The sequence below is a fragment of the Octopus sinensis genome, linkage group LG14 (assembly GCF_006345805.1).
Source record: "Octopus sinensis linkage group LG14, ASM634580v1, whole genome shotgun sequence".
Classification (NCBI taxonomy): domain Eukaryota; kingdom Metazoa; phylum Mollusca; class Cephalopoda; order Octopoda; family Octopodidae; genus Octopus; species Octopus sinensis.
Window position 1 is genome coordinate 49573844 of NC_043010.1, and position 18967 is coordinate 49592810.

The following is an 18967-nucleotide window of genomic DNA, read 5'->3' on the forward strand; positions in this document are numbered from 1 at the left end:
TATTTTTGTCCATCACAGTGAAACGAATTTATTCACCTCACATTGATATGCACACATACAGATATGATGAAGTTCACTTCTTCCAAATTTCATTCACAAGATATTAGTCAACCAAGATGGTTTACAACAGGATCAAACCCATAACTATGTGATAGCAAATTGACCTTCTTAACCCTTTCATTACCAACCTGGCTGAAACCAGCTCTGGCTCTAAGTACAACTGTCTTGTTTTCATAAGTTTTGAATTAAAAGCTTCCACCAAACCTTAGTCACAATTTATGTTCCTAACACTAGCTGAATGATAACTAAGTTATTTTACTAAATTCTTTGTTATATTTCAAGTAATTGAAAGAAACACAGAGCATCTCAAAATAAATACAGTAACAAAGGGGTCAATGACAAAGTCATGCCTGTTATTCTTTTTTCCATTTCAGGCTTTGGACTGCAGCTATGTTGGGGAATCACCTTGAAATGTTTTGTCTCGTACTTATTTTATTGACCTTGTAAGAAATGAAGAGTTAAGATATCTGATATAAAAGGAAACATGTATAGCACAAGGCAATTTTGTTTGGTACACCAATTTGGTTCCTTCTGCACTGGGCTTCTCCAGTAGTTGCCTTTGAACATTCCCCATACCATGTTTTGGTAAAACAAAGACTTTGGCGGAAGTCACTACATGTAGCAGGGGTTGTTGAAACCAGAATCATATCACTGCAAAATGAACTACTTAAACCAAATAGTCATCCTTGTGTCCCAATTAAATATGCTTTTTTTATGTAATAAAAAACATTAGTGTTAAGAAACACAGCTATATCATCATCCCTTAAACTAGCTAGAAATATTTAATGTATTTGATAGATCAATGAGATTAAATCATTGATGTTGTAGAATGAAAGAAACCCTACCCATCTTAAATAAATTTATGCATGTATTTGCTCACTGAGATTTTTTTTTTCTTTCCATTTTTTCCTTTTGTGTACAATCAATATCTTTCTTTGATAATGAGAACAATGTTCAGAAAGACAGCAGATGCTAATGCTATTACTTTCTCGGACTGTGCTAATTTCAACTACTATTTGTTTTTCAGTTTATCCGCCTTTGAATTCTGAATCAGTTATTGTATGAAAATATGAGTAATTTCTCTCAAATTTTCACATTACATAATAATAATCATATGCTAATTATACAGATATTATCAGTTAAAAAATGATGAATCAAGCACTGATAAATGAACTGATTAAAATATAGGGGAAGATTCTGAGTATAGGCCATAATTTTCCAGTCTAAGATGATTAAGATAAGAAGCGGAAAATTTTTAAAAGGGTACACAATTAGACCTCAGTTACCCAAACAAGTTAGGTAGGGTGTATTTTGTACAGATATTTGGTCTGGTTGTAAACCAAGGACACCACACTGAACATAATTTTCATAAGCATGCATATATACAGAGTTTGTTGTTTTTTGTACGAGTTTTAAATGCTATACTCCTCCTATACAATCATGTATGTCTTTTCAACGTGATCCAGATGTAAACTTTCATTTTCCTTTTTACTTGGATTGTTAACGGTGTTCATTTTCTCTTCACAGACATAGTAACAGCAACTTGATTACTTGTAATAGATACATATTCAGAACAAGTTGTAGAGTCAAAAGGAAACATCACTGATTTAGCCATGCTTTTAAATTTTTCAGCATGTCAATCATTCTTGTGCTAAAATTAATTTCGCACAGTATAAAGTGGCCAACAAGCTAGTAGGCCTTTGGACACGTTACTTTTAATAACTAAATGAAAGATGCGATTGTCACATCAGTGTCTGTAACAGACCTCTTTGATGTAACATTTTTACATGTTCTTCAGTAATTCAAAGTCACTTTTAATTATTGCAGATAAAAGATAAAATGATAGCACCAGCATTAACTGTGAGTTCAGGTTACAAACAATATTGCTAATTAAATATTCACAGGAACTTGAGATTTTGTTCAGATAGCAGCTCGGAACAAAATCAAGAAAGAATGACAACATCACTGATTTGGGTAGCTGATAATTGAAGACATCTATTTGGATTAATAGCTGTTTAGATAACCAAGATCTGACTGTTGTTAAAATAGAGAAAATGAAACTAAAATTTAAACTAAGCTGACAAAAGTTGCTACAAAACCAAAGTAGTATTAGTTTCATTTATTAGAAACATATGAATAAATTTAATATACGTTGTCAAGGCTAAATATATATATAAAAAAAACAGCTATACTAAAAGGAAAAAAAATTCTTTGTATAAATTAGATGTGTGTGAACCTAATAAATGAAATAATTTCATTCTAAAGCTGTGACAGTAAGCAGTTCGTTTCAACAGCCTCAACTCTTGAGACAACAAATACACTGTTTTATCTAAAAACATCCAGAAAACCTAGTTATCAAAAAGAATGACACAAAGCTAGATAAAGAAACTAAATGTTGATAGTTTCCAGAGAATTGATAAGGAAACTACAAGATACTGTAATTAATTCTTTTATTGTAGGCTAACAACTTTACATTGGTATATTTACTTAGTAATTTAGTCAGTCAGTGAGCACTTCTACTGTGAAGTTCCTAGAGTTGTACATTATTATACTCAACCAAAGTCAAATAAAAGAAAAATTAAGTTACAAACTAACAGTTATTTACTTTTACAGTATATCTTAGCTTTTACTTGTTTCAGTCATATGACTATGACCATGCTGTGGTACTGCCAGGAAGGATTTAGTTGAAGGATTTTGCCCCCAGTACATTGCAGGCATGTAAACAAAACAACACTAGTTGTCAAACACTAAGGAAACAAAAGCACAGACATATACAATGTAGCTTCCACAGTTTCTATCTGTCAAATTCACTCACAAAGCATTGATCAGCCCAGAGTTATAAGAGAAGACACTTGCCCAAGGTGCTGAGCAGTGGGACTGAACCTGAAACCACATAGTTGCAAATCAAGGTTTTTCTAAGCATTAAATATCCATATATCCACAGGTCTTACATATATTAATAAAGGAAAACTGAAAGAGAATGGCAGTATTACAAATCACACAGCTGATGAAAGCATCAAATTTACTAGTAAAACTGTGTGAATGATGACAAAGTGACAGTTTCAAAGTGCACAGAGTGATTTTTGTACCAATGTCAATTTTTATGACACCTATATACGTGCAGAACAAAATAAGTTCAAATCAAGATACGAACAAAATAATTCCCTTAAAATCTAGTAAACACTTCCTTTGCAAAGATACAAAAGTTGTACACAGTTATCTCTCGATAAATTTGTGTTCAAACTTCTGTAAAATATGTTTAATTCCACACAAAATAGACAGTACTGTAAATAGTCAAACAGATCAACAAAACTGATGAACAACCCACATAAGTAACAATGTTACATGCATTAATAGGCTTAAAGAAAGCAGACAGACATCTAAGAAGAGTTTCTAGAAACAAAAGATAATGCCATTTTCTTTAATAGAATAAGCTGAAGATGAAGAAATGGATATTAGCAGTTGTGTACTGATAACATCAGTAAAAGTAAACAAAAAAGAATGTTATGCAGTAGGCTGCTAAAATTTAAGAATCTAGTTACAGACTAATGTATTAATGGGAAAATACTATTATACTGAACACTAAAAGACAAAATGCTAAGATAACCACATGAATTCTGAATTTAGAATTTCTTTTTGGCTTCCAAGACAATTTGCTAAATGAATACACAAAAAGCTTAGTCAGATTTTGAAATCGTTTTGGTTCAGATGAAAGGGCTGAGCCTATAGTCTTAGCAGACCTTCTGATACTGAGGTAAGATTAATGAAGTTAAGGTTCCTCTTGAAGATGTATGAACAAAAGGACTAAAAAACAAGCAGGAGGGAATTCTAAAGAGCAGATGTTCGGAGTGGAGGGAGAGGAAAGTCTAGGTGTAGTGGTTAGTGTAGAGTATGGAGAAGAGGCTTACATGAGTGATGAGAGAAGCATAGATGGATGAGCGAATAGGGCTTAAATGGAGATGGTATGAAACCAGCTAGCTCTGATAAATACAAACGAATTGCAAAGTACAGCCATTTTGCAAGAGCTTAAAGTATGCCACAATAAAAGAATGTCCACTCAGTTCATATTAAAAACCTATGCCTACTCGAATACTTCTGTTATCAAGATGATGACTTAAAAAACAAATGCAGAATAATAGCAAGGAATTTTGACAACTGAAATCAGTCCCAACAGATAACAATGGATTGTCAACAAAGGAAATACACCAAGTTGAGCTTCATCCAGCAGTAACAGCAGCAGTCCAGGCGATAGGAAAAAAAGCAAGAGTATAGATTTATTGAATTTATCATTTGCTTCACAACTGACAAGCAAGATGAAATTGAATGTTTGTGAGTTAAGATCAAAGAATGCTTACACAAGAACAAAATGAGCAAATACTGAATGGTGGTAGTCAAGGTGAATACACAAAGCAAAGAAAATGGTGAAAAAGAGAAAGATCAACGGCAAGCGATTTGAGTATATACTATCACACAATATGAGCATATACTATCATCAGTCATCATATACAAAGACTTGGTTTCAAATTTTGGTACAAGGCCAGCAAGTTGGGGGTGGGGTGGGGGTACGTAGATTACAGGGATTCTATTGTTCAACTGGTACTTATTTTATTGACCCTGAAAGGATGTAAGGCAAAGTCACCCTTGGTGGATTTTGAACCGAGAAGGTACAGATGGATGAAAGGCTGCAAAACATTTTGCCTGGCATGCCAACAATACTGCCAGCTAGCTACCTCAGTCATCAAATACAAAATATTGAAATTTATTCAAAATAAATAAATTTCCAACTTTGAAAAAGAAGGTAGTAAAATTTCTATCAGAACTGGGCATAAATTTATATCCATCTTCACTGACCACTATTCAAGAGAAGATCATGGGAAAAGTCCTCAGACACCGCTTCCATAAGGTCCTATTACACTTTCTGGCTAGATTCCCAAGCATGACCAATTGAGACTATGGATATCATCAAACCATCTTATTCTACTTCCTAGGTCTCCTGTCAATTGGCTTGGCTTGAAGAATCTGTCGTGCAATTCTTTGCAGCAACATTCTAATCACATGCCCATAGTACAAGAGCTGTAACTTGTCAATGCAGAGAAGTGGCAGCTCAACTTGGAGAGACATCCTGATCTCTGAGCTACATACCCTGTCAAGTAATGTCACTCCAGAGATCCTTTAGAGGAACCCCAGTTTTTGCTGCTTGTATTCGTGAACATCTTTCAGTCATTACCTAAAATTAATGACCAATGAATAAGGATAGGCACAAAAACTTAACTGAAAACAGTGAGTTTGGCATTTTTGCCAACACTCCTCTTTTGATATTGTTAGACAACATATAATATTGGATTAATTATGTAGAAAATAATATTTTATTTCATATATTTCATTCACTTTATAGGCTAACCGTAACTATACACCAAGCTCTATGCAATCAAATTTTAAGTGAATGTCATTACTTAATTAAAAGAAGGAAAAGACCCCCTTTGGTCATGAACGACCATGAGATTGCACCTAGAAAGTTACCCTCTGAGGTACAAGACTGGGCAAGGTTATTTATGGAAGACCAGCAGTTGCCCAAGTATACTAGCCTCTCCTTTTCACACAACTGATGTTACCCAAGGGAAAAAGGAAAAGCTGGTACAGCTAGATACCAGTGATGTCGCAACTCATTTCTACAGCTGAGTGAACAGGAGCAATGTGAAATATAGTGTCTTGCTGAAGAACACAACACACAATCCGATCCAGGAATCAAACAACTATTCATGATTGTGAGCCCAATGCTATAACCACCGAGTCATGAGCCTTCACCATTGTTTAATTTGTCCTTATTTAATTTCATCTAAATGCCACTGGCTTCATGTACACATATTTGTGGATAGTTGATGTGGTGCTGATGAAAGAGCAATAACTCTTGAAATATGCATATACACCTATTACCTTTTTTTTTCCCCTATCTTCACTCACACTGTATTCGTTTATGAAATGTTGTAACTTGCAATGCTGGCTCTGAATTCTATAGGAAACCTACAGAGATAAACTTAAAAGTGAATACTCCACACTGCTAACACAAGGTAAGACAATATTGACTTGTAAACTTTTAAATATACTTGGTAGTATATTATGTTTGCACAACGAAATACTGTGCCTTTGCCAGCAATTAATATGTATGTACCAGTTGCCAAGAATGTGTTTAATATGTAAATTAGTCTATCCAATTGTGTTACATCACTAAACTTAGTGGGTATTTAAGCAATGTGTTTGTGGATAGTTGACAGGTTGGATGTGGTACTGATGAAAGAGCAGTAACTTTTGAAATATGTATATAAGCCTATTGTTTATTTTTTCTATCTTTGATTGCATTATTTATATAAATGTATTCACTTATGAAATATAATTTGTAGTGTTAGCTCTAATTCTAAAAAACTGATAAAGTCTGATAACACTGAAACCTGTCAATAGTCCCCTTACTAAAGAAAAACCATCAAAGTTTATGATTTAATTTAGTAAAGTCTATTCTTGATTTCTCAGAATTATCTCTCCTTTTCTTCGAGAGTTACTATTACCTACCATCAGGATTTTGTTTTCTTTCTCCAACTTCAAGAGAAATTGAAAAACAACATTCAGTACATTATCTTTATCATATTTTAAATGTGTCTCTAGCCTATTTGAGGTATGTCTCTTAAATAATTACACTGTGTTACAAAAGCATTATTATTATTATTATGTATTTATTTATTTACTATTTTTGGTCAGTAAGTGTTATGACCTTATTTGCTTCTGTCTAGAAATCAAAAGAAATGACAAAACTATTCCCTTCAAACTTTGCTTTTGTGACCAGGACATCAATGTTTTGAAATTGACCTATTTTCCATAAGATTTCTGACAGATTTAGCGCTGAATTGCTGAAGCAGAAATATTGTTATAGCAAATATTCTTTTCAATACCATGGGTTTGCTTGCCAGTTGCTTGACCTTAATCACTCGAGCATGTCCGTTGGTGGCTGACAATATGTGCGCCTCTGATCATGAGCAGCAGTAGTTGGGGAGCATCATAGCAATTGAGAGAGATTCTCTGGGGTTTGAATAAATGTAACAAAGGCAAAATTTGAAGGAAATATTAGCCATTTTCCATACTTTTTAGGGGCAAGCAAATATGAAATAACAGTTGCTACCCAAGGACAAAAATCGTGTGACAGTGTCATTTAAAAAAAAATATTTATGAAACCTCTCTTTGCTATAATAGAATATTATAAGGTTATAAAAGTAAACATTAACCTATAATTATATTAAACTAAACCAAATGTAAAAACCAGTAACTCATAAATTTTATAGAAGAATACCTAGCCACAATAGATTAAAACAGTAGACATAAAATAAGACTGTAATAAACAACCATTTGACCCTGACCTTCAAGAGTGCACACTAAGTGGTACATATGGGTACTTGAATCTGTTTATAGGGGTACTGGTTTAGGAGAGTTTCAGAAGGCTCACTGGGCACTGGTTTTCTGCGTTTATAAAATTTTGAACTTAAAATGATCAACAAATAATATTTACGACACAACAACTTGTTGTTCAAAAGGTTATTATATTTAATACCTTCGTTATTTTAATAAGGATTATTTTCAAACTTCAATATAAATTTTCAAAACTTAAAGCAAACACATTTAGTTTCTTCTCATCTTGAAATGCGTCTTCTAAATAAGGCTACGGGGTTGTCTCATCTCTACAATATAATTGCGGAATAGTGTGAATTGTTATGTCATGATATAACGTCATATAATGAGAAAAAAAGCAGTTGTTTATCGCAGTAACACAGTAACATGATACTAAGATATGTGAAACAGACAGATAAATGGACGAATTTGATGGAAATAATAAATAAACTAGTAAATTTTTACCCGAATTTATCACAAACGAACACAAAAATTTAATAAATACTCGATCAATAGCATCTTCCGAAGGTCCTTAATTTTCAGTAAACAAAGCTATCTTGATACCCTGTGTATTTTTTGTTTATTTAAGAAATCGATCATTTGAGTATATACTTTTCAAATTAATTCCAAAGGGTTCGTTATAGTAAAAGTCGAAATAAAAGAATATGTAAATATATTTATATACATTAATTTTTTTTAATGTGAACAGTTAGGAATTTAAACAAGCGATCAACAACTAAATCGAGTCCCTATATATATATATATATATATATATATATATATATATATATATATATGTATGTATATATGCGTATATAATAATGTACAGGCCATTCTTATAGATAACAATGATTAACAATGGATATTTTGTGACTACTTAATCTCGTGCTCAAACGAATAAAATTATATATTACTACGTAGTAATTATCTTAATATAAATATAACAAGAACAATTCAAAACAGCTGAAATAATAATCCACAGTGATTCTATTACGGAAAATGTAGAAGATTTAAAATTCATTTTAAAGATCGAGGAGGGGAAAAAAACGTAACGGTTTCGATATTTCCCACTTAAATCGTTTAAACTTTAAAGCAACCCCAAATAAAACGGTTATAAAATGAAACTTTGTAAATTATCTACGTTAGAATACATTATTTACAATCGATCAGTATTGACAAATTGATATATAACGTAATGATAATTGTTGAGTTGCATCATTATTTTAAATATATCTGTATTTGAATTCAAATTTGCTAAAGCCATAAAGCCTGATGACAGGAAAGCCAAGAGAAAAAAAACCTGTGAATTGTTGTCATACCTATCACCCCGTGGGCGATCTAACGATCCTATTTGATCACAATCTGACAAGTTATTATACCTCATTAAGTTAAAAAAACGACTACATCTGAACAGATAGATGAATAATATTCATAATTAAGAGAAATCAATTATATATTGTAGACATTATATATTGAAAACATTAAGTTTCGAACACGAAGGAGAGAGGGGGAAATGACTGGAATAACTTCCGGTTGTTCTCCATTTCATGGCCAAATATGAAGTTTTACGTAGGCGAGGGAAAAAAATCTGTTAAAACTCATTTATAGTCGTGAAAATAGCTTAAATTTTATATTCTCTAATAAGAAAAAACTTCCTGAAAATATTTCGCTGACCAGTTAGTTGGAAAAAGTGTTTCCCGACGGCCGTTAATTAGATGGTAATTGCTTGATCCTTAAGTCTATAAGAACAACACTTCTCAAAAAATATATATATATTAAAAAAAGGGATTTGGGTTAGACAGCGTTATACAATAAAGAATAGATAAATAAGGCGTTATTTACTTACATAACTATACGAGATATTAAACTGGATACCATATCCACACACTACACGCAACTAAAGTAATTTTACGCCACGATCAACGGATCTGATTTAGTCTTTTCCTTTGAAAGTAAGGAGCTTCACAAACAATCTTTATGCATTACATGGCGGCTAATCGCTGACGTCATTATCATATGACAAAACGCCGCAGATTCACTTGTCAAAAAAAAAACTCAACTAAGTATTTAGTTTCGCATTGTAAACAAATCGCTTATTAAATACATGTTAACGCAATATTATTTGAAATGAATTATACAATGAAATAGTTTTCATATAGAAGCTGAAAGAGGCTTTGTAAAAATGTCGTCTGCTCGTTTGATTTTTTTTTTTTTTCCTTTCGACTTTCAATTCCCGATTTGAATGCATTTCGTGATTCTTTATTAATCAAATAAGTTGCAGATGCATAAATTCATAAAAACGTTTAAATTTCTGGAATTTAACTAGTAAAGTTTCTAATATTCAAAACCAGATTAAAATAAAATGCCATTTTTTCTTTCTTTTTCCTTTTTATTTTAAATGTTGCACGTAGAACTATTTGCAGAAGTGTATGCGGAATGATTTGAAGTGGTGATAAAGCTTGTTACACTTCTGCTAACATGCTGATAACATTGAAACCATATCACATTCACACTAACGCAAACCGCATGTGTTTTCTTTTATTTCTCTGGAAATTTTCTTATTTACTCAGTGCTATTTATTAATTTATTTCTGTGATATTTAAGAAATCGACTAATCAACTGTGAAATGATTATATTTGATATTTGCTTTTTTTTTTTCAAACTGATATAGAATAATTTTCTCGTTTGTATTTGTATAAAATTTGCTGATAGAATGCAAAAGAATTTATAACAATAGCAAAAAAGCAATGTTATTGTAGCTTTAATCTATTTGGACCGTCGCGGAGACCATTTCTAACTTGACCTCGTGACCGCCCCACTTTCAGTATATTCCTACACCCCATAACATTACGCGAAAGACATTCCATGAGATTTAATGTAATGTGTGTGTTTTGCTGAGCTGATGGCGAAAAAAAAACCGCACCATGGATATATAACGTAAGAAATGGCGTATAAATACCGGGAAGAAATTGTCGGGAAAAGATTTTTGTATGTTTCTGGTCCTGGAAAATTAAAACTTGCGAAAATTTCTGACTGGGAATGGCGGTCTGGTGTGGTTCGAGCTGTTTCTGGCAAGGATACGACTAACGTAGAACTCTCTGTAAGTGATGAAAAAAAATGTTATTGTTTTATTTTAGAAAGTCCATAAGGAATGCATGCTTTCGTTGTTGTATTAAAAAAAAAATATATATATATACATATATATATATTGTTCTGATTTTTATTTTATATGATATTAGTTTCTCTAAAGTTTTCTGCTAATTCTCTGTGGATTTTTTTTTTTTTTTCGTTTTTTTTAGAAGATTAACTGTAAATGTTAGCAATAATCGAGTTTTGCAAAAAATAAAGAAAGAATTAAGTAACAAAACTCCCCGCACATTCACACACATACATATATACATACACACGCTCTGCATCTCTATTATATGTGCATGCATATGCACATATATCCACATATGCTATGCATTCATGTAAATAAGAAAAGCTTCATCTGTTATGTATGTATATGTATATATGTGTATGCTAATGTATGTATGTATATATGTGTGTGTGTGTGTATGAATGGATGTGTATATATATATATATATACATGTGTATATGTTTGTGTATAAACGAGTATATGTGTGTATGAATGGATGTGTGTGTGTGTGTATATGTGTATGTATTAATGTATGTATATATATATATGTACATATGTGTATATATATCCACATGTGTGTATGCATGTATAGCTACATGTGTACATATGTATTTATATGTCTACTTGTCAATGTATATAAATATACATGCATATATATTTATATAATACACACACAAGAAGCGCAACTATCACAGATTTTAAAAATGAATTAAATGAAGAAAAATTACAAATTCAAAGACCTTTTATTAAGGGGTGGGTTAATTATTACAAGTTGAATGTCAAAGAGTTAAACTGGCCGTTTTTTTTTTCTAAATATAAAATTTACATTGTCTCTTTTTGCTCTCCTTTGCTCTATCTCTGTCTCTCTCTCTTTCATCTGAACATATTGAAAAATATTATCTAACTTGCTTAATTTTTTTTTTTAAATATTTCATTTACTTTTTACTATTTACTACTATTTTATTCGCGAGAAGCTTTATAAAAGAAATACAAAAAAATCGTTGTCAAGTCTGCGCTTTGTTTTATTTAAATTGATGTCTTTCTTTTGTAATTTATTTTGTAATTCAGTGTAACTAAATGTCTAAAAGCTGGTCTGGTCTGGTCTAAAAGCAGTTCTTTATTATTATTATTATTACTATTACTATTATTATCATTATTATTGTAGTTGTTGTTTCCTTTTTTCTCCCCCCCCCCCTTTTTGGTTTGGTTTAGAAACGAGCGTCTGCATTTGACAGACGGAATGAAGAAACATTTTGAATTTTTCCAAAACTGGAAAACGATGTTGGTTGAGAGATTTCAGTGTTTAAGTGGTGCGCGCGAGCGTATAATAATGTGTGTGTGTATGTATGTATATTTGTGTATGCATGCATGTATGTATATTTGTATGTGTATGTATATTTGTATATGTGTGTGTGTATTTGTATATGTGTGTGTATATTTGTATATGTGTGTGTGTATTTGTATATGTGTGTGTATATTTGTATATGTGTGTGTGTGAACCATGGCTTTTTATTTGAATCTGGTGTCGAGTAAGCTTAATGTGTTAAATGTAAAAATTAGTATGTAACACACGTATGGATGCATGAGTTTTTCTTTCTTTCTCTCTCTCTCTCTGTCTCTCTTTCCCCCCAACTTAGTGATCCATTTATTTATACAACCAACCTTTCTCTGTCTATTGTATTTCCATTTAAGTACTAGCTTCTCTCCCCCACCCCCATTACACTCCCGATCGAACAGAAAACCCTATCAGCAAAAAGGCGTTCCAGCCGTGACCATACTGTCTTTTTTTTGTCTTTGTTTTTATTTTATTTCATGTAAATCTAGGACCAACCACATTGATCAATGTGGTGTTTCTTCGCTTATTCAAGGACAGTGGGTGAGCTGGTTTGTAGGAACAATTTGGCTGCTATTTCTTGCTCGTCGATCGCCCGCATAGAGAGAAGAAGAAGCTCCCTTTCCTTAGTTCGTATTTTGCTATTCGATTCAACCATGTGTTGAGGGACCTATTTAAGTGGGCGACGTTGTACCGAACGGTTTTAAGATACACCACCGCCACTTTCATCATCACTACTACTTAAGCTAGCTGTCTGTCACTTAACACTTTATTTTTCACACTGTTGCCACCATCCGTCCATCCATTCTTCCTTTATTTTATTTTTCGTTTATAATTTTCTTTTCCTCTTTATTCTCCAGTCTTTTTTTCTACCACAACTTCCCCTTCTGTGCTTCTTCACCATCAACACCACCACGACCACCACCACCTAGCTCATTTCAATGCAACTTGCTTTATCACCATCACCTTTGTGTATTTTTCCACACACTTCTCTACTCTACTCTACTTCTACGTATTCTTTTCCCCCCTCCGTCCCATCACCGTGCTTGTTCTGTCTGTTACCGCGCTTGTCCCCTTCATCTCCATCTTTACCGTCGCCACTTGCCAAAATACCATTCTCTCCTTCTCTCTCTCTCTCTCCTCAACACTTATTTTTTTTGCAATATCATTTGTCGCTTTATTCCTATGCTAGTTTCAATTGATTTCTCGCTCTTTTTTCCTTCCCCCCCCCATCAACCACCACCACACTACCATTACTTCAATTTATCATTTGACGTTCTTTCCTTTCCTTGCCGTCACCTGATTCTTTCTTTTTTTCCCTTCTCTCTCCCCAGTTTTCCAGTTTCAATTGATTCCTCCTCTACCAACTCACACAACACACTTCTCGCGCTTTCCTTGTCCATTACACCCCTCTTTTACCAATCTTTCCATTCACCATCACCGACATCACTACCGACTAGGCTCTACAAGACTAACCAACTCTAAGTGAGCTCTCGACTCGCTAGAAATAACAGCCAAATCTTCCTCCAGCCGCGTCTTACCGCCACAAATAAAATGACTGAGACAATGTAGTCATAGATATGAAAATAAGACTGAATGGTCACGATTAGAACGCCTTCAGTAATAAGTCGGATCGATCAGGGTTGATTTGGAGTTAAACAACTGCAAACTGCAGACGATTTTTCCTCTTCCAACCAGATTGCTTTATTCTCCTGAAACTTCACTCCTGACTCCCTGCTTGTTCCCTACTCTCCGCTTCATTCATAAGAAACTCTTTCACAACCGATTAAGTTTACTTATTGGTCGTTGGTGGCGGCGAAAGGTGTTGCAGATGTGCTAAAATATCTGCTGTAGACATTTCTTATTATAGACCCCTCTCTCTCTCTTATAATAAAAGAATTACATCCAAATTGTCTGTCCAGAAGCCCCATGGCTTCTAATACTGTCTCCATGTCTGAGATTTCTAAAAGAAGCAATTATTGCTAAAGCCGTTTTATTCAACAGAAAACTCTTTGTATCCCTTCATTTCCTTTTTTTCCCATTGATAAATATCAACACCCATTGCTATATATATATATATATATTATATATATATATATATATTATATATATATATATATATATATATATATATATATATATATATACATATATATGAGATTTAAAAAGAAAATAAATTGTATAAAATTTAACGGTTTTTTTTTTCCAAATTGGAAATATTCGTGTTCACGACTTGTTTCGTGACTTCGAGAAAGGCATGAATGTCACAAATTCCCATGTGTTTCTCTCAATAAATCTGAAGCTTTATGTCTATATAAGGTATTGATATTTTTACTAAATTCCTTTTTATAATTTTCTCTTTCTCTCTCTCTTTCCGGACCATCACACCTAAATAAACTGGTATATTTTATCATCTTTTGTTTGACTGAACCAAAGCTTGATTCTTGAGTAAATTTAATAATAATAATAATAATTATTATTTGGTAATTTATTATTGGGGCTGATTTCATCGATCCATACCTCTCCTCAACCTTCGCCAAATTTCTGAATTTGTCTGCTAAGAGATTCAGTGTTGTATATATTATGAAAGCACTGAAATATAATTTCTTGGTTAAGTAATATGCGCTTGTCCATTCTGCCTTTTGACCATATTGCCTGGTCTCTCTCTTATCAGTGAAAATATTTTTCATTGTCTCCCATGTTGCTTCATGAAGAGAATAAATGAGTAATCATTTTGATTACAAATAATTTAACTCGAAATTCTTAACCCAGTTGTCTGCTTTTGGTGGTGGTGGTGGTAATGGGGGTCTTTTTTTTTTTTTTCGGGTCAAACGTTTCTCTAGACTTTCTAAATTCTCTTTGTTATTGCATGATCTTATTTAATTACATATATAACAATTATATATAAACTCATGTTTTTATATGATAATAATAATAATAATGTGCAGTTCATAGAATTTATAAAAATATGAACATTTTTTTTTGTTTTTAGTTTCTTTCTCTTTCCCCTAAAACTTAATATTGATTTTAACAAAGGTGTTTTTGTTTTTTGTTATAAAATATAAATAAATTAAGTTTTTGCCTTAATTTCTCCTCACATTTTTTACTTTGCGAGCTTAAAGTTTCATTTATAAGGTATATTAGGTCAATCTCAATTCCTTTTGGAATCGTTTAAAAGAGAATGTTCTTATCTAACGGTTTTTTTTTTTAACTTTCTGACAGCATAAACCTCTTTATCTTCTTCTAAGTGATTGAATGAGAACATTTTTTTTCTTCTTCTTTTTGTAAAAGGAAATATATTTTATCAGTATCAAGAGAATGATAGTATTGCTTCGTTTTTCCATTCTTTTTTATCTACTTTTTCTAATTTCCTTTATCAGCAAAGGAAATCTATTTTAGAAATCTCGAGTTGAGTTGAAATAATTTATTCTGACAAATCTGTTGTTATCCTAATTATATTTCTCCAGTTATGAAATTATAACACACCCCTCCTCTTTCTTTTCTAACCTAATTTACTCAACAGAAGCAAATAGTTTTTGTTACTATTGTTAGAAATACAATTTATTTTTTTTTAATATACATATTAGTCTAATATCGGTTGGGCTTCTTTTATCTTGCAGATATTTTTATTTCACTTTATCTGTTCCTATACATGCATACACACATGCACAGATGCGTATATATTCATAGATTCATACGTACGTACACACATAGACATGCATACATATACAAATATATATTTATATATATATATATATGTATGTATGTATGTATAAAGAAGTGCTAACGTGCTTGCTTAATGGATAATCTTTTCTTGCGTAAGATTCGAATAAAGTAATTTCATGGGCTTGGGGAATCTGGTTAAACGAAGCGGTAGCTGATAGTTTAAGAATCAACTTTTCTTTTTTTTTTTTTGCTTCTTCCTTTTTCCTTTATCTCGCTTCCAATTAGGAAGAAGCGAACGAAAATGTGTGCACACTTGTGTGTGCATAATATTTTATGGAACAGTTGGGTCGCCAATCAGAATCTTTTCCTATCGACACACCTACTGAACTGGGTTGCTGCTGCACTGGCTGATTGCTTGTAACCCATTTATTTACACGCTTGTCTATATCTTATTTCTTTCATGAAATCCCCACCCACCCCGCTTCTCCGCTCTCCCCCGTCGTGTTCCTATACGCTAAACAATGTCCAGTGGATTTTGTAGTCCAGAACATAGGCCGAGTATATTAAAAACGAAGTGCCGTTGTATAAATGTGTGAATGTGTGTGCGAGAGAGGTTAGAAAATGAAATAATAATGGAAAAGTTCTTACTTCATTAGAAATGAAGTGCTGTAGGTTTGTGCGAATAAGTATTATATCTCAGAAAGTTAATTGTTACTTATAACAGTTAAAAAGTATTTAAGGTTCTTCGGACGTTTTGCCGAGTGAGAGTTTTTTTGGGGGGTTTTTTGCTGATGCTGGTGTTTAAAACCTATTTCACTATTCGTTTACTTTTGTATATTGATAACCACTGTAGCCATAGTTTTCACGATGCTATGTAGCTGAGACAAATGCATTTTAGGTATTAAATTTATATAACCTTTGTTTCCATACCTGAGTTTAAATTCTTGTGTTGCTAGAATTTTTTTCTCCGCCTCTAAATCTCTTGTCCTTCACTTCCCCCTTAAATTTCTTTACCCCTCCCATAGTTTTATGAATTTAGAGCACAATTATTTAATATTGTTGCATATTATATTCTTCTCAAACCTCTATAACAGATTTTTCCAGAAACTGGTTATACTAGCAGTTAAAATTATCAAAATCGCAGAAATATTCAGTAACTTGATTTTTCATTAAAATATTGAAAATTACGTGTGTGTGTGTATATGTATGTATGATGTGTTATGAGTTTATGGAAAGAAATCCCATAAAACTCAACAATTTTGTTAAAAATGGAGAAAAGATGTCTTAAAATATATAAGAATTTTATACACACATATATATCTTTATCTATATATATATATACACCTAGTAGGAAAGATTTATGTAAACTGGTATTTTTTTTTTCCTTGGTCGTGCAACATTGTGTACAGAATTTAGAATTTCAGTTTTGATATTAAGAAATTGATACGATCCTTTACATTTCCTCTTTCAAAAACAAAACTTGTTTTATGATATAATCCCGTTTTATTTTTCAATTCGATCTCCTTTTTTTTTTTTAAATTAAAATATATATATAAAAAAAAAGAAAAGAAAAGAGACAGTGAGGGGAAAAAATATGCATTAAATCTAAACCTGAAACGATACTGGTATATATGAGTAGTTCAGTTGAACTGTGAACATTCTAAAATTTCATATGTTAAGACACGTTTAGATTTAGAAAACCTAATTGATTCATGCTTTGAACTAAATCATCCAAAGGTGAAAAAAATCGATACCTTTATGCATTTGTTCCTCTGCTGTATCATGAAATTCTGACTTGATGTACAAGATGTTCTAAAATTAATGCTATATTTTCTATATAGAATTACTGTACATTTAGAATATAAATTTTTTTGTTTTATAAACCATTTTTTTTTTCTGACAAATTTATTTTTACTTCACACCTCTTCAGCTTCAGAAAAAAAAAGTTTTATTCACTAAAACACTATCACAAATATTGTTGTTTATATTATTAGTGGCTGCTATTGAAAATGTATTTGTGAAGAGTTTCTGCATAATGTATGCCTGTTTGTGTTTCATATACTAATTTATTGTTAAATTATTAATTTTATACACATTGAGAGAAGGGATGAAGTAACAGGATTATGTATGAAAGTTATTATTTTTTTAAATATACATTTCTTTTTGTCCTTGGATAAAAACTAAAGATAAATTTTATCAGAACTGTATTACTACTATCAATAATTGTTTCATTGTGTATCAAAATCAAACTATCACCGTTGCTAAAATTGTTGATCTAGCATGTAGGTTAACTTTCAATTGCCATATAAAATTTTACATTAAGTCAGCCTTGTCTTCCTTCTTCTGGGAAGAAAAATTGCTGAAGTACTTACTGTCTATAACATCCCTACCAGGTGATACCAGGCTGACTTGTACCTTTTTTTAAAAACATTTGACTGACACTGTGTAGTAGCTTCCTGGCAGTATTAGATCTTTATTTAATACACTAACTATATTGATAAAACAGAAACCAAGAGGAATCGCGTACATATTAGTTGTTAAAATCTGTGTTTCATTCAGCTTTATTTAAATTTTGATTGCAACAACAAAATAAAATTTATAAAAAAAAAACCAATTTTGCGAAAGACAATCCGATATTTTAACCAACATAGATAAAATGCAAAAGTTGGTCAACTAGCCTTTTGTTGTCTCTAAAACACGATAACTGTTACTGATAGTTTAGCCTAAGAGATCAAACATACTACAATAGACTGCATAAATTATCTCTGAAATTGAAGTTGATGGAAGGGGTGGGGGGCGCGCGGAATGTTCTAGCAGCAACAATGTGAATTCTTTAGCTTAGATAATTTGATCAATATTTAAAGAAATTGCTCACCAAGTTTTTTTTTTTCGCTCTCTTTTTTTCCGTATTTTTTTTTTCGAGCTTTTATAGCAAATGTTGGAAGTATGTTTTGTGTTTATTAACAATATATTCAGAAGAGAATATCGCATAGAAATTTAACTAACATTTGATATAACTAATCCGAAGAGCTTGACAAATCTCTCACGTGTTAAGTAAGAGATTGTATTAAAAGTTTAACTTTTACTATAACCTTAATGCGATATAATTGAAAATAGTTATAATAATGATTGCATATTAGATTATTTTACTTGAGGAATCATTTGCAATAAATTTATTCAAATCTTTACATAATTGGGTAATTTTTAAAACATTTTTATTTGTAGAATGGATTTAGCTAAGTGGTTTGTTAGCTGTTTAAATGTGAATTTAAAAAATGCCATATTCGCAAAAAAAAAAATGGAATTTAAAAAAGAAACAAATATAATTGACAGACTTC

At 31.9% G+C, this 18967-nt stretch overlaps 2 protein-coding genes across 6 annotated transcripts in view; one reads left to right on the forward strand and one right to left on the reverse strand.

Annotated features, from left to right (window-relative positions):
• LOC115219130 (receptor expression-enhancing protein 1) overlaps positions 1-9511 on the reverse strand; it is a 188394-nt gene extending 178883 nt beyond the window's left edge. Inside the window, exon 1 of the mRNA XM_036509009.1 lies at positions 9338-9511. Coding sequence (XP_036364902.1) covers positions 9338-9369 — 32 coding nt within the window. The 5' untranslated portion in view covers positions 9370-9511. The remainder of the gene's footprint in view (positions 1-9337) is intronic.
• A 734-nt stretch (positions 9512-10245) lies between these two features.
• The window catches only part of LOC115219521 (probable JmjC domain-containing histone demethylation protein 2C), a 321052-nt gene continuing 312330 nt past the window's right edge, over positions 10246-18967 (forward strand). For 2 of the 5 annotated variants that reach the window (XM_029789699.2, XM_029789700.2), the window contains exon 1: positions 10248-10591. In XM_029789699.2, the coding sequence (XP_029645559.1) occupies positions 10436-10591 (156 nt within the window). In that variant the 5' untranslated portion in view covers positions 10248-10435. Of the gene's footprint in view, positions 10592-18967 lie in introns of all 5 variants that reach the window. The other 3 variants (XM_036509010.1, XM_029789698.2, XM_029789701.2) reach the window with 3 other exon arrangements.